This window comes from Toxotes jaculatrix, chromosome 12 (genome assembly GCF_017976425.1).
Source record: "Toxotes jaculatrix isolate fToxJac2 chromosome 12, fToxJac2.pri, whole genome shotgun sequence".
In the NCBI taxonomy this organism is placed as follows: Eukaryota; Metazoa; Chordata; class Actinopteri; family Toxotidae; genus Toxotes; species Toxotes jaculatrix.
The window spans coordinates 18,261,279-18,280,723 of record NC_054405.1 but is presented as its reverse complement, the minus strand read 5'-3'; the positions used below and the strand labels follow the sequence as shown (position 1 = coordinate 18,280,723).

General features: G+C 40.3%; 1 protein-coding gene across 3 annotated transcripts; it reads right to left on the bottom strand.

The window, feature by feature from the left end:
* Nucleotides 1-600: 600 nt before the first annotated feature.
* rbm27 (RNA binding motif protein 27) lies at nucleotides 601-19,408 on the bottom strand. Of its 3 annotated transcripts, none has more exons than XM_041051944.1 (21): nucleotides 19,244-19,408; nucleotides 17,673-17,791; nucleotides 16,436-16,563; nucleotides 16,042-16,118; nucleotides 15,148-15,347; nucleotides 14,342-14,656; nucleotides 13,271-13,498; nucleotides 11,911-12,105; nucleotides 10,813-10,959; nucleotides 10,512-10,665; nucleotides 9,609-9,762; nucleotides 8,935-9,168; nucleotides 8,695-8,823; nucleotides 7,976-8,101; nucleotides 7,720-7,794; nucleotides 7,363-7,539; nucleotides 6,923-7,027; nucleotides 4,756-4,983; nucleotides 4,578-4,661; nucleotides 4,299-4,418; nucleotides 601-3,365 (listed from the first exon to the last, which is right to left on the bottom strand). In XM_041051944.1, exons 1-21 carry the CDS (start codon nucleotides 19,327-19,329, stop codon nucleotides 3,261-3,263), a joined length of 3,186 nt encoding a protein of 1,061 aa, XP_040907878.1. In that variant the 5' UTR covers nucleotides 19,330-19,408; the 3' UTR covers nucleotides 601-3,260. The 3 variants fall into 3 exon arrangements, with proteins under 3 accessions (XP_040907878.1, XP_040907879.1, XP_040907880.1); XM_041051945.1 differs by having other exon boundaries at nucleotides 8,695-8,820; XM_041051946.1 differs by lacking the exon at nucleotides 11,911-12,105.
* Nucleotides 19,409-19,445: the final 37 nt, after the last annotated feature.

Below are 19,445 nucleotides of genomic sequence, written 5' to 3'. Positions count from 1 at the left end.
GCCCAGCCATAAACTGACGCCATGCAAACTTTAAAAAATTTATGACAATTCACTTTCTGTATGTGGTAAGTGGTCATGTTATAAGTACAGTAATGCACTCCAAGGTGTCCTGTTATTTGAACATAATGAATGACACAGAGGTTATTTTCATATCTTAGGACACCTTGTCTCTAATTTGCTGGCTTCTGCTTTGTGTCAGGAAATTGATCAACTAGTCAATGTGTTTACCCTAAATTATTTGTCAGTGATTTCTACTTATCTTATTGTCTAAGTTCTAAATGTATTTGGCTGTACCAGTGATCAGTTTAGTATTTAAAATGCGTTAAATAAATTGTAAATGAATTTAGTTTTCGTCTTCAAACTCAAAATGCCATTTCTATGTGATAATACATGCTTCAAAAGGACTAGTTTTGTACTTAGACCTGCAGAATTAAAGTGATTCTGCTCATATATAAATATTTAAATTATGTAGCAGATACTGGTAACTGATACTGAAGAACTACCCATCTTTTCAATCTCCTAGGAACCCCCTCTGGCATCCACTGACACATTTTAAGACACAACATGCAAAATGAAGGAGACCACACAAGAGTTCAAGGTAATGTTTTCTGGAATGCTTTTGCTTGATTTTTTTTTCCCCCTTGCCAATGTTGACTTCTTTTTTGGTCAATTTTCTTTCAATAACTCAAAATGTTTTTCATCCAAGATCCAATTCAAATTGTATTTTTTCTCTTTTCTTTTCTTCTTCTTTTTTCTGTTTTTTTTTTGATCGTTTTACAAGCACCCCATTCCTCCATCTTTATTGGCAAAAGCAAACATGCTTGTAAATTAGAAATCCATTTTTTACAAACAAAATACATGAAGAAAATACATCCACATCCTGCAAATATAAACAGTAACAAATCCAAAACTATTATCCAATAAACATTTTACATTTTTTTACACTATTGTGTGATAGTAGCATACAGAAGATAGTACAAAACGTGGGAGAGAGACCTTCTCTGAGTCCTCACTTACACAAGCAAGAACCCTGCCAGTATAGGTTTGTCCTTTAAAACTGCCAGTGACCTCATATAAAAAAAAAAAAAAGAATATCACAGGAGCAAATCATATCAAAGTACTACGTGCAAAGGGAAAAGCTTTAGCTTTCCATCGCACACCTGAACCTCATTATGACTGACACAGTGATGGTGGAGACAAAAACATGAACTCAAAGGTTTTAATGGGACAATAAAGTCAATGGCAGGAGGCCTCTGAGTTATTAGACAACAGTGAGATATGCAATCCAAACAAGAGCGCTACTGACATTGTAGGTGGGAGGAAATGATTCGTTACTGACTGTATTCAATATGCAGGCAGAAATCTGCACTTAAGCATACGTGCAGATTTCTGCCTGCAAGAGCGAGACTGCTACAATTAATAAGTTAATATCTCCTTTTGTTGTGGTGCTTCAGTCTGTTATCTTTCTGGATATGATCAGTTTAGTTAAGTTATGATAAGCATAAGTCAAACAACACTTCATTAGGCTGCATGTAAACATTGTTTAAGGGAAGCAACAAAAGTACACACTGTCAAAAATGTATTATCTTGCAATGAGCACATTTCCATATGAAGCTTAAATTCATTCCTCCCACCCTGAGGGTTCTAAAATACAGTATATGTAAAGGCAAAACAAAATAAAACTTTTTGTCATGAAAGGTGCACAAATATATGGTTGCACTTGTAGAGTGGGTCTAGAGCTTTGACAATAGTCAGATGCAGGCAAAGCTGCACTAATGCACAAATAATATTGTGAGGTGCCCTCCGCGCCCCACCCTCCCAGAGTGTTTTCCACAGATCAGAGCAGCTCCAAAGGTTTCTATAAAAGAAATGCGCTACTTTGATGACAAATTTAGTGAAATAACAATGTGGACTGGTCACAAATGCAAAATTCTTGCGAATAAGCAGAGACGCGATGCACTCTTGCTTGACCTTTTCTACCTGACATAACCTCGTCATTCATTTAAAATGACAGAAAAACAAAACCCAAAAAAAAAAAACCCAACAAAAAAAATAAGTACAACAGTAATTTCTCTTTCAAGCATTTACAAAATTTACAAAAGTAAATCACAAATCTTGTAAAAATTCAGCCATCTGCTGATTGTGTAAGGCAAAGAAATTATATATATATATTTATATATTAAAATCAACTGTTCAGTATTACATTCAGACACCTGTCTCTGGATCTCACATTTTTGAAATGGGTGATCTGATCCTTGTCCTGTCAGGCCCTCTGGATGACCAAGTGACAGAATAAAACAAGTGAAAAATGTTACACACTCTTAGAAAACGTAGAACACCCGTGTGGGTGTTTGTATATTTACACAGAGTGGCACTGGACATTGAGTGAAGAACAAAATAAACGTGGGGGAAATTTTGAATATGTACTACAAGACTGTATGTGACGTGCACGAACATGGCAATTTGTAAACTTTGTCTGGGTTTTTTCTATTGCACTGGTATCCTTCTGTACCTGCACTGGCTCTAATATGGTCATGGTACAGTCTCAGCACCTCTGAGTGCTGGGAGGAAGTGGCTCTGTTTGTTTACGAATACAACATGCACAAACCAGCATGTATTCGTGCCGGCACACAGAGCCACTGTCAAATGTATTTGGATCCTTTAACATTTTGGGCTGTCCCATGCCAAAGCAAACTGTGAGGAAAACGGAAAACCATACCATACTGTGCCAATATAGGTACGGCACAGTGCATTTATGCAGTGAAAAAATAAATAAATATCTCTCTGGTAGCAACAGAGAACGCTCTATTGGTGATGGAATGGCTGTCCCTGAATGGAGGACGAGATTTTTCAAAAAACTGGTGAGAAAAGAGCTTAAATACAGTATGTATAAAAATACCTATTCACAGTAGACACAAATGTTGTGCATTACTGATATTAATCATCTGGTAAGCACACTGAAACTTACATAGGTTTTTCTATCTATAAGAACAACTTAACATTTATCTTTCTCAGCAAAAGTGAGATGTTTTAAATAATTGTTTAGTGGAGGGATACAAAAGCTGTCGACCCTCTAAAGTTCTTTTGATGTACAATAAAGTAATGATGTTTTTACTTTGATTAGAGTCTAAAATTACTTAGCTTGAAAATACTGGAAAGGAAAAAAAAATGTGAGTTCCGTTGTACTGATTTTATCTGCCCGTGAGGGGAAAATAACCCTTGATTTGCTGAAGAGCAGGTAATGACAAATGGCAATGCCTTCACCGTCTCCAAGACCGGCTCTCGTACTCGTCGTCTTCGTCGTCATCCTCCTCCTCCTCCTCCTCTTCCTCTTCCTCACCAGGCAAATAGGAGCTAGTTTCCTTCTGTTTGAATGGAATAACAAAACAAACACGCATCACGGTATTTAGCTTTATGCTTTTCTGGTTTAAAGTGCATATAGCTCTGCAATTCTGTTACTACGCACCACTGTACAGCCTGGTAAACCAGCGCTACTGTCTTTTATTAACAATACAAGACCTCAACAACACAGTGTCAACAAAAAAGAACATCTATAATCAAAGTAAGGATGTGTTGCAGGGTTGATGTATTCAGTTGCATTCGATTGTACAGGTATGTCTTCTAAAACGTGAACTTTTGCATTCTTTGCCAATTTCTCCGGCACAAAATGGTAGTGAGGATTGGCAGCATCACGACAGGGGGTTTCTGTGAGATATTTAATAAATAACACCCGTCACACGTCACAAAGCAGGTCGATTATGTCAGAAAGGATTGGATTGAAATGAGTAAGGCTTTGAGTGTCTCTGAGTGGATCTGGAGTCAGAAAGAACTTCTAACCTTGCATTAAAACATATTTTCAGAACGATTATCATAAGACTAAAAATTATAAAAGGCATATTTAAGTGATGGGATTGGCCCTGAGGACATAAAACTCACTTGCACAAAAGGAAGACTGCAACCTCAAAAACGCAACTCAAAACATAAAAATACAGTATGAGGATTTCATCTGACAGTAATGCAGTTTTACTCAAAGGGCTAAGATGCTCTTAGTACTGAGAGGCTTGCCCTGATTTTCTATTGGGAGCGGCAGTGAAAAATTTAAAAGCACTGCACAGAAATGTGCAAGTAAAATCTGTGAATATGACTAAAACTTCTACTAAAGTTTCCCCACTTAGAATTTCAAGTTGAAATGTACATGGACGTCCTTCGTTTCTACGTGGCTATATGTTACTAAACGATAACACATAAAGCTTTGTTTCAAATCAAATGTTTGAGTTTGTGTGTGTAATGTGTCGCACCTTATTATCCTCATCTTTAGCCTCTTCCTCCTCCGGCTCTGTTGTAACAGAGGGCGTCTTGGGCTTGTACCAGGAAATCTGCAGCACTCGACCTTTGAACTTAGCTCCCTGATTAGCTGCCTAGAAAACAAGAGGAAAACTGCTTAGTTATGCTTTTACAGCTTTTTTTTTTTGTTAAATTTTACCATTTCAGTAAATGGGGGGGATTAGAGGGAGGAAAGAGAAAAGAAATAGAGGCAGAGACAGACTGGTCTGATTTGGAGTTGCAGTGTGACTTACATTCTCTGCTTCGCTTCGTGTTTTAAAGGTCATGACGACACTGTTCGCATCTTGGTCACGGAGATCCTCAATCTCGCCAAATTTCTAAGATAAAAAAGAAAAAAAAAAGATCAGCATGAATTTCAGTGTAACTGTTTAATAAGCAGCTCAGAGTTACAGACAGTTACACAGTCCTCACCACAAAGTGTGGCATTAGCTCCTCCTTCTCCTCCTGAGTGACCCCCAAAATAGCCAGGGCTCTGGGTCTGTGGTCAACCACCATACGGTTCACGGCCCCGCCGCGGGCTACCATCTCCCGGCTTCGGCCCCTGCCGCGGCCCACGTGCATCGAACCGGGCTCAGGCGCCATCTTTCCTCGACCCCGACCTCGACCTGCAGGGGGCCGGATTAGACCCAACCGTGTCGCCTAAAGGAGGACAGACGGGCAAGTTCAGTGCTATAAAGCAACTTACTGGCTTCTGCTTGATCCATTGCACATGGACAAGATTATGTGGAGCCACCTGGCTGTTAAAAAAATCATTATGAACAGATGTGGAAAACTTCACCAGACAGTGCAACTTGATGCGGTTTATCATGTGTAAAAAAAAAAAAAAAAAAAAATCTATCATAACAAAATAATAAAATCTGAATTTATAAGGAAAACAAGTTTGTGGAAAGTCACAATAAAACCCCCAAACAGCAGAGGCTAAATATTGCATATTTTCCTTATCTTAAGCGCTGAAACAACCACGACTCTGGTCTCCTCCTCTGTCACCCTCTGCCCTTTACCATTAGTTGTTACTCCTCCATTTTTAAAGCGACATCTCCTCGCTTCCTAACCACTCCCCAACCTCACAACCACTCTCTTCCATTTGTCCCTCCTTCACTTCTCCCTCTAATTGTCATCCTACGATATCCTTACAAGGACCAGCGGCTCAAACTTTAATGAGGTGGGGCTCCATCAGTGTAGGACCTGTGTCTGATTTGGCTTCGTTAGCGGCTGTTCCTCTGGGCTTGCTTAAGTGGCTGCAGTTTAATGTGCAGAAGGAGGGTTGGGTTTGGATGGATTGGGGGGATATGCATTTTTAACAACTAGCTAATTTAGGACCCACGGGTGTATAGACGGGGAAAAAAACATGCCAAGCAGGGTGTTGCTAACAAAAGCTCTGCTCTTGTCAGGCTGATCTTGTGACATAGCCGACCTCGTCTGTGTTTGTGTGTGACGCTAGTTCAGAGGGGAGAGGTGAGGAGATGTGGGCCAAGCCTGTGCTGACTAAGCCCTGGATGCATCTTAGAGCTCGACAATTTTTTTTTCCTAGAAAAAAAAAAAAAAAAAGGCCAATTTTCTGACGAGCCGCCTCAAACTCACAGATTCATGTACTTTTTCTGTTGTGAGTCATTCACTAAATGAGTCAGTTATTACAGATTTAACAAGAGGAAATGATGGTTAGCACTACACAAAATGTATATAGTAATTCTTTACATATATCATAATGAAAGTCAAACAGAGAAATCTGTGCATTTCTGCAAGATAATTAGATCATTTACACTATATGAATTACGCAATGCATTAAAGTCAGTGGAGGTCCATTCAGCCCCACTGTGTTTATAAAACAGCACCTGTTTACAGTACAAATGGCATTCAAATCTCAAAATGTTCAGTACTACTGCAATGATAAAATGTGAATAAGCTCATTATGGGGACCTGTACAGTTTATGAGTTATATAACATAATACATTAAAGTCTAATGCAGAAGCGTTTTAAAGCTCCGGTTCAATAACAGTAACAATATTACATTAGTGTCAGTGAGTTTTCATATAATTGTCATGCCAATCAGCATCAGTGCTTATAGCAGGTACACACACTTTCTTCAGTTAAAGTGTGTATAACTTTAATTTTTTCTGGCCCAGATCTGAATAAGCTCTTCCCCTACAGTTAATATAACTTGACTGTGGGAATGAAAAAAAAACAAAAAAAAACTGAAAAGGATTTTATTTGTATTATTCAATCCTCTCTTGGGATTAAAATGTTGCTTTGTTGATTTTATTGGAAGCCATTTACACAGTGTGCAAATACTATTTGTTGCCTCTCTCTGCAGTACTGCTTTTTTTTTTTACCGCAGCACCTATATAAAGTTATCTGATGTACTGTCCTCTTTTATATTATACTCTTCTGTATACAATCAGGCAGTGCTGAATGACATGTGACGAGTATCTTATCTCCTGACTTCCTCTGAGGCATTTCCTGGTATCACAACGTCAGCTTCAGTCCTCAAGAAAAATTCTCTTGCATGTTTGCGGTCGTTCTAGCAATCAGATCTTTAGTGATTGTGTACCATATGTGTATGTGTTTGTATGTGTATTACCTCCACCTGCAGCTGCCCTAGTTTTCTCTTGAGGTCTGTTGTGTCCTCTCCAGAGCTCATCTTCTTGTGAAAGTCCAGCTCTGCGTCCAGCAACTCCTTCTGGGCCTGGTCACATGTCATGGAAAATGAGACATTGTTCAGTTCACTAAATATAAAGAGGCGATGAAAAAACTGACCCAAAGCAGCAGCACAGTCTGCAAAAAACTGATCCAGTACATGAACTTGGTTCAGGCACAAAGTAGAAAATAGGCACAATCTGATGAATTTTTGTGCACGCTATGTCTAAGACGGTCAATCAATGAAAAAAAAATCTCAAATCTACCTACTCGACAGTTACAGTACAGTAGCGGCAAATGGAAAGATACATAACGTTTGACTGTCTCTATTGATAGGAGAGGATGCACTCTGTCATCTTCACAGCCAAAAGGGCTCAAACTTACATCGGTTTTGGTCTTGGTCTGACTGTGGTTGGGTTTGGTGCTGGAGACCTGGGAAGCAGGGTTCATTTCATTCTGCAGCTGGGCGATCTTGTCCGTCAGCTCCTTCAGGGTCTTCATGATGTTGGCTCTCTCCTCAGGTTTCATCCCTCGGTTCTTCTCCAGACGGTTTATCAGGGCCTGGAAGAGGAAGAACAAGCAGTGAGACAGAGGGAGGTGTGAAAGACAGGAAAAGGAAGGGAACCGAGGAAAAAGTGGAGGGAGAGTTCAGGACAGAGTACAAAAATAAAAGGATAAGGAAAAGAATGGCAAGAACTGAGGAGATAAATAGATGAAAAGGGGTTCTGAAGCCAGTCTTACCTTCTGACACTCAATTTGTGTCTTTAACATCTCTTGCTTCTTCTTTCTCATGTCCTGCTGGAGTTTTAATGCCTCCTAAAAAAAATAAAATAAAATCTATTCACAAAGGTGGAAAATAAACTACTATTGGCGGACATTTTCTCTCTCAGCTGTAGTCTGCTTCTCACTAGTGGCCCCTGAGTAAAACAAATGGCTAATCCTAGCTCTGCTATTCTCGTAGCAGTCAAAATATGTATTAAAAAATGAAGCGACGTGCCTGTTTCTTCTTGAGGACTTCCTGTGCTTCTAGAGCTTTTCCCGTTTTCCCAAGGCTCTTCGAGGACGACTTGAGGGCTGTAGAAGTGTAGGGGCCCTTCTGGGTGTTTGTCAGTGCAGGCGCCACCTAAGTGCCACAGAGAGCGAGCGAGAGTGACATATTTAGGCCACAAGAATGAGATTATAGACAGCAGTAGACAAAGACACAAACAAGGATGCATTGTTAAACACCAACAGCTCCTAACTAAATGTTACATTGCAGGATGCGTGTAAGCAAATGATTATTCATTCAGTCTATTGCTGTTATTTACTGCTGTCTACCTCTGCGGTGGTGTGCGCCCTCTGTGATGGTACACACCATAGGGCTGGGTGTAATGGTGGAGTGACATGCTGCGGGTGAGTTATTAATATTCAGGCTACACTGTTCAGCTTTGACTACTGCTGTAGAACCTGTGACACAAATCTCTCCAAATCAACTAACAGCTGGAAGAGGAAAAGAGGACTTAAAAAGAGGACCTAAATAAAGTTAGGCACGGGGAAGCGAGAGGAAACCGGTGAGAAAATACAACCAAAACCACACAGGAAAGAAAGTGATACAGAGAAGAAGCTGTTCAGATATGATAATATCCTGTACCAGAACACATCGCTGTTCGCTGTTCTTCAGATTGACGGCACCTGACACACTCACACACATGCAATGAGACTAAAACATACAGTTACCGTGTCTGTGTTTGGGCTCTGGCTGTCCGTCTTGGCTGGAGGTGTGGTCCCAGCCGCTGCTGGCGGGCGATGCTTTGGTACAGTCTTGTTCAACACATAGGCGGCTGGATTGTGCTGTTTTATCCCCTGCTGGTAAAAGAGAAGGAACACAAAAGTAAATGTGACGAAGGGCTTCAGGAACGTGGAGAAAAAGCATAAAAAGACCAAAGATTTCTATATGTTTTAGCTCTTTATAATAACCTTATGCACGCTGCTGTGCTGCGGCCCCTGGCTGGGTGCCGATCCAGCTGCTTGGCTCCCTGAGCTCTGCTCCTGCTGCTGAAGCCCCGTGGCATTGGTGCCGGGTTCACGGTGCCAGTACACACGGATGAAGCGGTTGTTGAGGACCGCCTCAGTGCTGGATATGGCTCGCCTGGCCTCTTCATTCTTTGTGTACTGAATCAGTGCGGCTTCTGGGTCTCCACCAAACACAACCTATATGATCAAACAAATTCTTCTTCAGAGCTGAACATCATGAACTCATTGCATAAAGAAGACAGCCATATTGACCCCTCCAGTTGATGAGGGCATTATCCAAAGTAGCATGAGCAGCATTTACTTTAACAATATATTTAACAGGTTTTATTGTAGCATTCACAATTTCTGATTTTCTGATTAGCCCTGCTAATCATGTTCTAAGAGCTGAGAGTGTGAGAGTGTATCTAAGCCAGATACAGTTAAAACGCCTTTTATACCAGCAAGTTGTGTGAATCCTGCACTGTATTTCTGTAATGCATCTTAAAATATGCAAAATCAAATTAACTTAAATTATATTCACTTAGAAAATCTGACAGTTCTAGTACATCTACAGTAACTAATCTCAGCTACACTTGTTAATGAAAACTTAGTGCAGAGGAGCCGGTGGTGCATTTTACCTGTATGTTGACAATGGTTCCAAACTTGCTGAAGTGCTCATTGAGTTTGGTGATATTGTTGAGCTCACGAGGGATCTTGCGCACCTCTAGCTTGGTGTTAACATAGTGATTCCTCTTGGGAAAACTGCTCTTATGTTGGTTGTTAAAGTTTGTCCTGAAAAAGAGAGGGAAAAGAAAGTGATTATTTGCCAAGGCATTTTCTTCAGGAGAAAATAACAGGAAAAGAAAACAAGCTAATCAACATTTTGGCAAGACCACTGACAGTGAAATGGAATCCATAAAATAATAACCTGGAGGTTCGAGCCTTCATACGGAATTCGTTCAAGCCATTTCAAAGTTAAATGTGAAAAAGAGGACCGCATGTCAACCTGCTTGACACTCAAGATGGATTACAGGTAGAGCTTCCTAATCATGGGCATGTTTGAGTGCACCTGCTTCCCACAACTGAGACAAAAGATCAGCTGCTGACCTATGAGTCACCTTGGCTTGAAACAAGGCTCTCTTAGCAGTAATGGGAAATGGGGAGAGGCGCCTTTTTGTTTGATCAAATTTCAAGTGGCCAGATAGTTTCTTCAAATTTCTTCACAAAACAAGAACCTGTTCAGTGAAGGTATTAAGTGTCTTTGATCACATTGAGGTCACCAGGCAAATAAGGCACTGCTGATATATCCATATAATTTTAAGTACGAGTAAAATGTCAACGTTTCAAGCTTAATTTCAAATAAAATAATAATCAGTAGCTTTCTTCTTTTTGTAGAAATACTTAAGTTTTCTTTTTGTGGGTTTGTGTGATTGGATCCTTGGACATAGTGCTAACGATAGACAAGAGTTTAACCCCTGTCAAATTTTAATTTCTTATTTTGCAGGGAAACTCTTTCAGTGTGTGTTTCACTGAATCCTTACTTCTCCATCCAGGGTTTTTTAGCTGCTGGTCCCTCAGCCGTACTATGCCCCATGGCTCGCTTCCTGCTGTCCTGCTCTGTGTTGAAACGGGACACGTTACTTCCAGGAGTGCTGGCCACAGTGGCTGGCTCTGTCTGGATCACTATGTTTGCAGCTGTAAGATGCACACAGACAAAAACAGAGAGAAAAAATATATAATTGTGAGCTTCAGTATTAGGAGCAAAGCTGTCTTTTAATTAAACAAACATCAGCCTGATAAGGTAGGAAAAATGTGAGTACGAAGAAGGGCAATACTTGCTACCTCTGGAGCCTTGTCCTTCACTGGAGGTGAGGCCGATGAGGTTGGAGCGCTGGGTCTGCACTCGGGGAATGAACTGTCGATACGGGTTACGACCTGCTGGAGTCAGGCCTGGGGATTCTGGGTTGTAGCCCTCTGGATCATAGTTATCTAACGTGTAAAAATGAACACACACGGGCTGTTAGTTGGAATGTGACACAGTCATAAAAATGTGAAACTAACCTAAATACAACACATTTACACAGAACATAAAATGAAATTACACAAGCAAAACACGCAGTCCCACATGAACAAATAAATAGTGCCTGGCAATCAATTCCTTATCTTGTACACAGCAATCTGGTAGAACATCATGAGTTTAAACCTGTCACTTTAAATACAGCTCTGAGCAGTAATTGAAATAAATATGTAATACTGACAGAAAGGAGAACAGATGCAGAAAAAAATAAAAATACAATTATACTAATTGAAAGAAGATGAAACACCATAAGATGATCATTTTTATACTGAGCCACAGTCTACTGTAACACAGAGGCAACAATTAACAAAATGGGACCTTTCGTGACAATTAAAATTTTTGCTCTCAGAGTTGAATTAAGATCAAAAACCTTAATTTGTAATTAAATAAAAACAGGCTCCCTTTTCTGCTTTTCTGTATAACTGAAATTATTCATGCATAATTATGGGAAAAGCACTCAACACAACTGGACCAGCAGAGTTGTTAATTGCTCAGAGCTTTGTCTCTTAGGTAAATAAACAGTGCTACCCTCTGGTCAACAGCTGTCACTGCTGCCTAAAGAAATACATGGACATCACGCAGTGCACTGTAACATCACACACAAAGCAACTTAAAATGACAGGAAACAATAACACAGGGTACTTCACAAAAATCACGTCAGTGCTCAGCAGCCTAATCATTATGGTTCGACTTTATAAAGTCAGATCCAATGTAATTATAAACTGAACATGAAGGAAAACTCAAACTGCACAAACTTAAATGACCACAATTATCAACAAAAAGAAAACTCAAACAAAAAGCCACAGCAATGTCGCGTCCAAACACACAGTCCCAATCTGAATAGGAAAAGCATTGCTGCTTACATTCAGACTGGACATATTGGGGACGAAGAGACACAGATGAGGACGAAGGAGGAGGAGGTGGAGGAGGAGGAGGAGGAGGAGGAGGAGGAAGAGTAGGCGGCAGCCCCACACCAGGCGGTCCAATAGGAGGAGAAGAAGTGATTGCAGATTGGTGGTTGGGGGTATCAATCCCACTGGTTGCTATCAGTGGGGGTCCTGAGGGAGACACAAGCCCAAGCTAATGTCTCAGGTATATCGCAGGTATGACAGTGAGTCTTTGGTTTGAACTACTTGAACTTCTCTCATGCCACACTTGTTGCTTTAATATGACAGGGAAAGTGACAGAAAGTGGAAACACCTGCTGCAATACTTTAACTTTACGATAGGCTATATATGTTCATGCAGCAAGAATAAAACAAGGATATCTTAAGGGATCCAGCAATTAGTTATTAATTATTAATTTGCAGAAAGACAGCTAAACACATCATTTATAAACTCAGAAAGAAGCTTTCAGTGGTTATTACACAACGGCATAATAGGTCACATTCAAATTTAACCCATACAACACAGAACGAAAGAAAATATATGTAAAATGTGCTTTTTTCTTTTCGTATGTATATGTGTCTAAACTAATGTCTCCGACATAAACCAGCCTCAAAACATAAAAAAAAGCTCATACAGTCCATTATTGAGGAATATACTGATTTCCTAAAACACATAAAAAATAAAACTATCGAAACAATCAGCTGTCCAATAAGCAGACTCTTGTATTATATAAGCTATAGTACAGTAGTTTTTTTCAGCCTCGCATTTCTCTTCCAACTTGAAACATTTTTCTCTATATCATGCTGATGGACCATTTTAGAAACTGCACAAAACATTCATAATGAAGAAGTTGAAAAATAAGATGCTCAGTAACTGTGGAACTGGAAGGCAGGATGGTATGTAAGACTGGCCCAGAAGCAAGAGCTGTCTCGAGGAAAGTTAGTTTCCTCCACCAGGCACATACAAGATGGAAATGAAAAAAGGTCGAAAAAAGAACCAAGATACTTAAGTTATGTAGTTAAAATTAACCATTTACTTCCATCCTGGTACATAAAATTTGTTTTCTGTCTGATCCATTTGAATCAGCTATAGACACATTTATGAATAAATAAAAAATTACACATAAAATTAAGGACTACACTTCAGAAGGTATTTCTAATCTGTCACTATAACATATAATCACATTGTCTGATGTAATTGGTGGTGGAAACAAAAAGGAAAAGGGTACTTCCTGAGAGATGACCAGAGGTGACAGGAAGTGTACATTTTACATTTATACTATTATTACTACTCTCATCAAAATGCAAAATACATGCAATTTATAGAAGTTACTCACCAGTCATGGGGAAGACGCCCGGTGGTGGTGGCTGGCCATAGGGTGGCATCGAAGGGATCCTGAGGGAAGGAGGTGGCTCTGTGATTGGGGGCATGGGCATGCCAGCGGGCGGCATAACAGGTGGGGGCGGGAATGGAATCATATTTGGTAGATTGACATCATCCACGATGAGAGGGTCGTTGCCGTGGTCGAATAGACAAAGGTCACCACGGACACAAAATCCTTTTTCTGTGCAGAGAGACAAACATCAGAACTTTGCTTTGTTCATGTACGTGCAGTGATTTTAGAAGTTTTAACATTCTCTAAGTAAGACCTATAAACCTTCTCTGTAATTTTTCTACTCTCTTTTGAGTACCTAATCAGAGCATTATTTCCGATTTCTTCTAAGGGATTTGGGCTCCTGATGGTCAAATTCAAGTCCAGAGTCAGAAAAAAAATATCACAATATATGTAAGAAAATAAGAACAAACAAACAACAGGAGAAAATAAACAAGATGTACAACTGTCCAACTTCAAAGCAGCTAAGGCACACGGTGCATGTATTTACCCCACAGTCTCATTAAGGCACTGGGTCCCTAGTGGGTGTGTTTGAGCACTGTGACAGATAGCAGTGTGCTTCAGGGACAGTGGGTAAGTTTAAACCCTCGTGTGTCCCTGTGGAGAGTTGGGTGCAAGCCTGCTTGCTTTCTTGCCTTTCACCGGGGACAAGAAAGGGAGAACTAAACAGTGGTCATTAGTGATGAGACTAAACAAGGCAATCAATAATCCTCATGGGAAAATAGCGGCAGAGGTAGCCAGAGCAAACCTTACAATGTTCACATCATTTACTGGAAAAATTGTCTCAACATTGATATTTTCCTTCTATCTAAACAAAAATTGCATCTTTCATTGTGATCCCAGTTTTCAATTCACAGATAGTATCTGCTTAATGCAACAGTTGTACAGTGAAAATTGCTATTGGACCAAAACAGATAAAGGGACTTAAGATGGAGGAAGGAATGTTTATAAGAACAGAATAACTGATAGAAAGCAAGTATCAAAGGTAAGGAGGAAAAGATTCACTATTCCTACCGTCATAATCCCTGCAACGCTGTTTGAGTGAAACGCTCTTGTTGTTGAACGGCTTCCCGACACCATCTTGTCTCTGTTTGCCATAGTAGCTTGACCAGCTGTCTGTGGTGCTATCGGGCAGGCGAGCCAGCGTTGCTACAGGAACACCTCCAGCTCCTGAGACTCCAGCGGACGACGATGTAGAGGAGGAAAAAGGGTGTGGAGGTGTGGGCAGGGGCAAGAGAGGTGGAGGGTGCTGCTGCTGGGATCCGGATGTGGTCAAAGAGTTGCAGCCGTCGGTATCCTTTCTTTCCACCTCAAACTTTGACTTAAAGTCTGTCAAAGATAAGCAGAAATAGACAGGTATTTTCACAAACCACAAATAAATATTAGTGTAAAGTATTGGACCATAACAAAGATTTAAACCCTTGTGAGTTTTAAGCTTTTTTAAAAAAACATTCTACTTCTCTCATCATATCAAACACTTGAGATGTAGATTAACCTTGCGGGTAATAAGGCCAATTCCAGCCCATGTTGTTGAATCCCCACTGATGTGAATGCACAGCTGTCCACATTGCTCCTTATCAATAACAACTCCCAGTATTGCTGACCAACAATCCGACACTGCTACATCCAGATCTCCATTCAGTCCCTTCTCAGCGATCTTAAACACCTCACACCCAGGAAGCTTCCAGCAGCGCCTCTGCATCACTAATGCACAGTTCAACTGTGCTGGCAGGGGCTTCAGGAACTTCTACACTCCTGGGCCTGGTCCCCTGTGCTGTTGTTATTGGTTGTGTGGGTGGGGTGTGGGGGAACTTTCTCACCTCTACCTCCTCTGTGCTCCCTATCCCTGCTCTTTCCTCGGCTGCCACTCCTGCTCCGACTGCGGCTGTAGCTCCTCCCGCGGGGGCTGCCCCTGCGACGCTCGTGGCGCTCCCGTTCGCGGTGAGAGTCGCTGCCGCTTTTCCCGTGCCGATCGAAGTCACGGCGCTTGCGCTCATCTCGCCTCCTGTCATCGCGGCTCCTGTGTGGACGGTGAATTAAGGGAAAGCATTTGAATTACTATCGTGATACCTGTTCTAAATGCAAGAGTCAGACACATCTGAGAGGGTCCCAACAGGGTTGAATCTTAAACCAGCTAAGACAAATGTAGGTCTTAATGAATATCAAAGGGCACATGGATCATATTTTAATATGTATCTATTAATATGCACCTTGAAATCTGTTCTCAAGCAGTGGCCTTTATTTAACTGCACAGAAGAGAGAACCAGGCTTTTAACTGACACAAGTTGTTATTAGAGAGAGGTTTCGCTAGTGATTTCGCTTGTTAAAAGAAGATTTATCATATTTTAGTTAAAAGCCTCCCTTCTTTCTGAACTGCTACAATGCACTGTGTTAATTTGCTGTTGCTGTTACATAAAACTGCAACGTTTTTCTCCATCTATTTTACATTAAAGCTATTAAAGTATTTCTAGGGGGCATACAGAGAAGCTGATATTGTTAAAAATGTACTTGGAGTGCTGAGTGTCATTAACAGCAGCTTTTCCAACGTAAGGTGCTGTTTTCAACAGCCATAAGAAAGGAAAGCTCTGTGTGTTGGAAATTTCAGCATGAGACAGGAATATAAGTGTTGTGCATCTGACATGTTAGAATAATATCTGCGTATGCCGTATGCTTGGTCATTAAGCTGAGCTGAATCCCCGAAGCCACAGTCATACCTGGACTCGAAGTCAGAGCGGTTTCTCAGAGGACTTCTCCTCCACCTGTTTTCTCTCTCCTCCTCTAGAGTTTCAGCCTTCAGGGAAAAAAAAATACAGTTACAAAATAAACTCATGTCTATTTTATGTCCTGAAATTAAAAAGAGATTTAAGGATAGTAGGATTTGATTTTCCTCAGCCTGAGGAGAACATTGATTATAAGGTCAGGATACCGCAATAAGTGCTATGTCTAATAACACACATTGAGATATTTTATCAAATCCTTTGAGAATGCCCATTTTTGTGTTATGCTCTACACACTTATCTACAAGACCACTTGAAAATGTTTTTATATATGACCACAGGCAAGCTAGGGAGAGTCCAAATGTTGCCATTCCTCAGCAGCTTTTCTTACCTCCACAACATCAGACTTGACTGCAGGTGGTTTGACCTCCTCTTTAGGAGCCTCCTTGGCAGCAGGATTTCCCAGGTAGTTCTTTGTTGTCAGACATTCAAACAGTTTATCGACAAATCCTGTTGTCTCTGCAATGACAAAATGACTTGTGTGAGTAGATATAATCTTTACTAGAATTGTGCGCACTTTGTCCATTTTCCCTCAAAGAGCAAGTTGGCCCTCAGGCATGAAATGTACTGACATTCCTCGTGAATCACACTACACTGCATGTTTCTCTGCTTGTGGCTGCACTAAATATATCCAAAGTTTAATAAACGCCAAATGAATAACAAACACTGCAAGGAAACAGGGACAAATCACTTGACAAAAATATTACATAATATAGTACATTCAAGTGCCATGAAATATTAACTTCTATCTAGCAGCTATTTTGTTATTTCAAGGGCACGTGCCCAGATTGTAGTTTTATTTTTTTATTTATAATGTGAACCCATTAAATAATTTCAACCATACGAGGAAAGTCAGTACAACTCAAGCTAGTCAAATTGATGCTTCATGTTATATAGGCTAGTGAGAGTACTTTCAAAAGATGTAACACACCCTCTGGTGGCCATATTGGGCATCCACAAGTGGAAGATAGTGATTATGTACAGCTGATTGTATCTCTTAAGCTCATGATTATGATCTGAAAGTAATTTTAATTACTAATTTTAAAGCATTCTGACCATCTCATCACTTATCACTAAATCTGGTGCTCTGTTAACAGGATGTCTACTTGTAGAATGCAGACTACATATAGTGTCAGACTGGCTAAGTGTGATTACCCCTTGATTAACACACATGACATCTGCACTACTGGACCACTGTAGTGAGGTAAAACAAAAAAAGGGAAAAACATATAAATCGTGTATTGTTTACATTTAAAATGTTAAGTATGAACCTCTTTTTCTAACCTAATCCTCATCAATTTAGCCACTATTGGGAAATAATAATTTCACTAAAGGACCAGGCCACCGGCTGTAATTCCAAAAGGATTTGTGACATAACTGTTAAGCCTCTATTGTCTGTGAGATGTATGAGGAGAATAAGATGAATGCTGTTCCACTGGTGACTGAATGATGGAAATCTCTGCTGAAGGGAAAACCTGCACAACTGACCAGCAAGAGTTCGGCTCTATACCAAAACTGCATGTTATGTTCAGTCACCCAGCAAGAAATGCTTTGTGTGGAGTTCATACCTTTTTGTAGGAAGACATCAAGCTGATCTGCACAAAGTGCTTTCAGCTCCTTCTCCGATTTGTCCTTCTTCACAAGAGCCACCACATAGTTGGCTAATGCAGAGGGGTCAGCATCACATCTGCAGGTTAAAACATGCCTTGTCAATATCAGCCACCCAGTATCGCAATTTAACAATGCAATGCAAAAGTGAAAAAACAATGAAGCCTTTGCCAACCTATTTAAAGAAAGAGTAAAAAATGAGAGACAAAACTGAGATAGAAAACTGTCAATTTTATAATTAAACCAAATGCAACGTCAGTGGCTAAATACCCATGTTTGCAGAAATTTTCAGAATTAACTTAATCATTATCAGTGCCAAGTGAAACCCCTAACAATACCAATTGGGCAGAATAATACTGAAAAAATTAGCATAAACCACTCTTAACAAAACCTTTGCTCACAGATGATGGTAGGCGTTCTCTCAGCCGGTAAGTGGTGGGCTATTACATATTACTAGCACTACAAACAAAGAAAGCCAAAGCTAACTCCTAAATTTGATAAAACTGCTAACTCTAAAAACTACCATTTGATCTTAAAGAACCAATTGGGTTGTTAGTATCTGATAAAATAACAGACAAAAACACTAACCAGGCAAACCCTGGTTGATCACAAATTAGCAACTGAAAAAAAAAACAGGCATTGTAAATAGGGGTTTCCTAGAGGCTTTGTTACAAATGGAGGATATATGAGCCTGCAACTAAGCTAATTATAATGTGAAAACTGTAAAAGAAATGTCAGTGTGAACTCTTTTATAAGCTTAACAAAGCCACGGCATCAAGATTCAAAAGTGATAGGAGGAGGAGAGTGCAGAAAACTAGCAGTACTTCTAAGAACATATCATGCTCTCGAAGAGTGGGTGACTGTTTCTGCATCACCTGTTCACCAGTGCCCGCGTTTAACACCATCTACTCTTCTACACACCACCTCTTCTTAAACGGCTTTGCTAAGTATTTAAATCCATCAACGCAGTCGTGTGCGTTCATTGGCAACATCTGCTTTCACGTGCAATTAAATGATTTTACATTTGAAAGAGAGAGAAAGGAGTGAAAGCGAATGTGTAACTATGGTAACTCCAAGAGCAAACGCTATTCAATTGTAAAACACTGCACAGCACATAAACTACAACTTCGAAGGGTAAAGCTGGATATATTCCAACAGATTCAACTGTTATTCAAATCACAAGTAGCGGCATGTAAGTAAGGTTATCTGTTGCAGTTTGCTGGCTTGCTACAGAGCTGTGATAAAGTTACATTATCGTGAGCCAACTACGTGCCTAACCAACCTAAAACGACAGTGCGGCAAACACAGACAAACACGCTACATCATGCACAAATCAATCTCCTTAGTTAATTTAAAGTCCCACTGTTTGCCATGAAAGGCCAGCTAGCGGCAATGGTGGCTCGCTAACTCGTGCAAGAATATGCCATCGGTTTCTAGCAATTCCTCATTGATGCCAGGCTAACCCGCTAGCTAGCCAGCTAACGTAGCGACGTAGCATGCGAGCTAAATGTCATTTCAATTCAACACTCACATTGGCTCCAGGAGTTTTGCCAGCCACGACTTCAAGGCTTCCACATTCTCTATGATCATCGTGAGAAAGAATATAATACTGTTCATAAAATGAAAGTGCGTTTTGATAACCCTACTCTCATCGTCTATAAATTTATAAGCTTTAAGGCCTTCTGTCTCTCTTCACTGGCAGGTCGGACAAAATGTTTTACGGCATGGCAACA

Coding starts and splice junctions, on each gene's coding strand:
- rbm27 (XM_041051944.1), bottom strand. CDS start 19,329: ATGAACAGTATTATATTCTTTCTCACGATGATCATAGAGAATGTGGAA. Junction 14,657..15,147: donor GGAGCACAGAGGAGGTAGAG/GTGAGAAAGTTC, acceptor TATCTTTGACAG/ACTTTAAGTCAAAGTTTGAG. Junction 9,169..9,608: donor GAACCATTGTCAACATACAG/GTAAAATGCACC, acceptor TTGATCATATAG/GTTGTGTTTGGTGGAGACCC.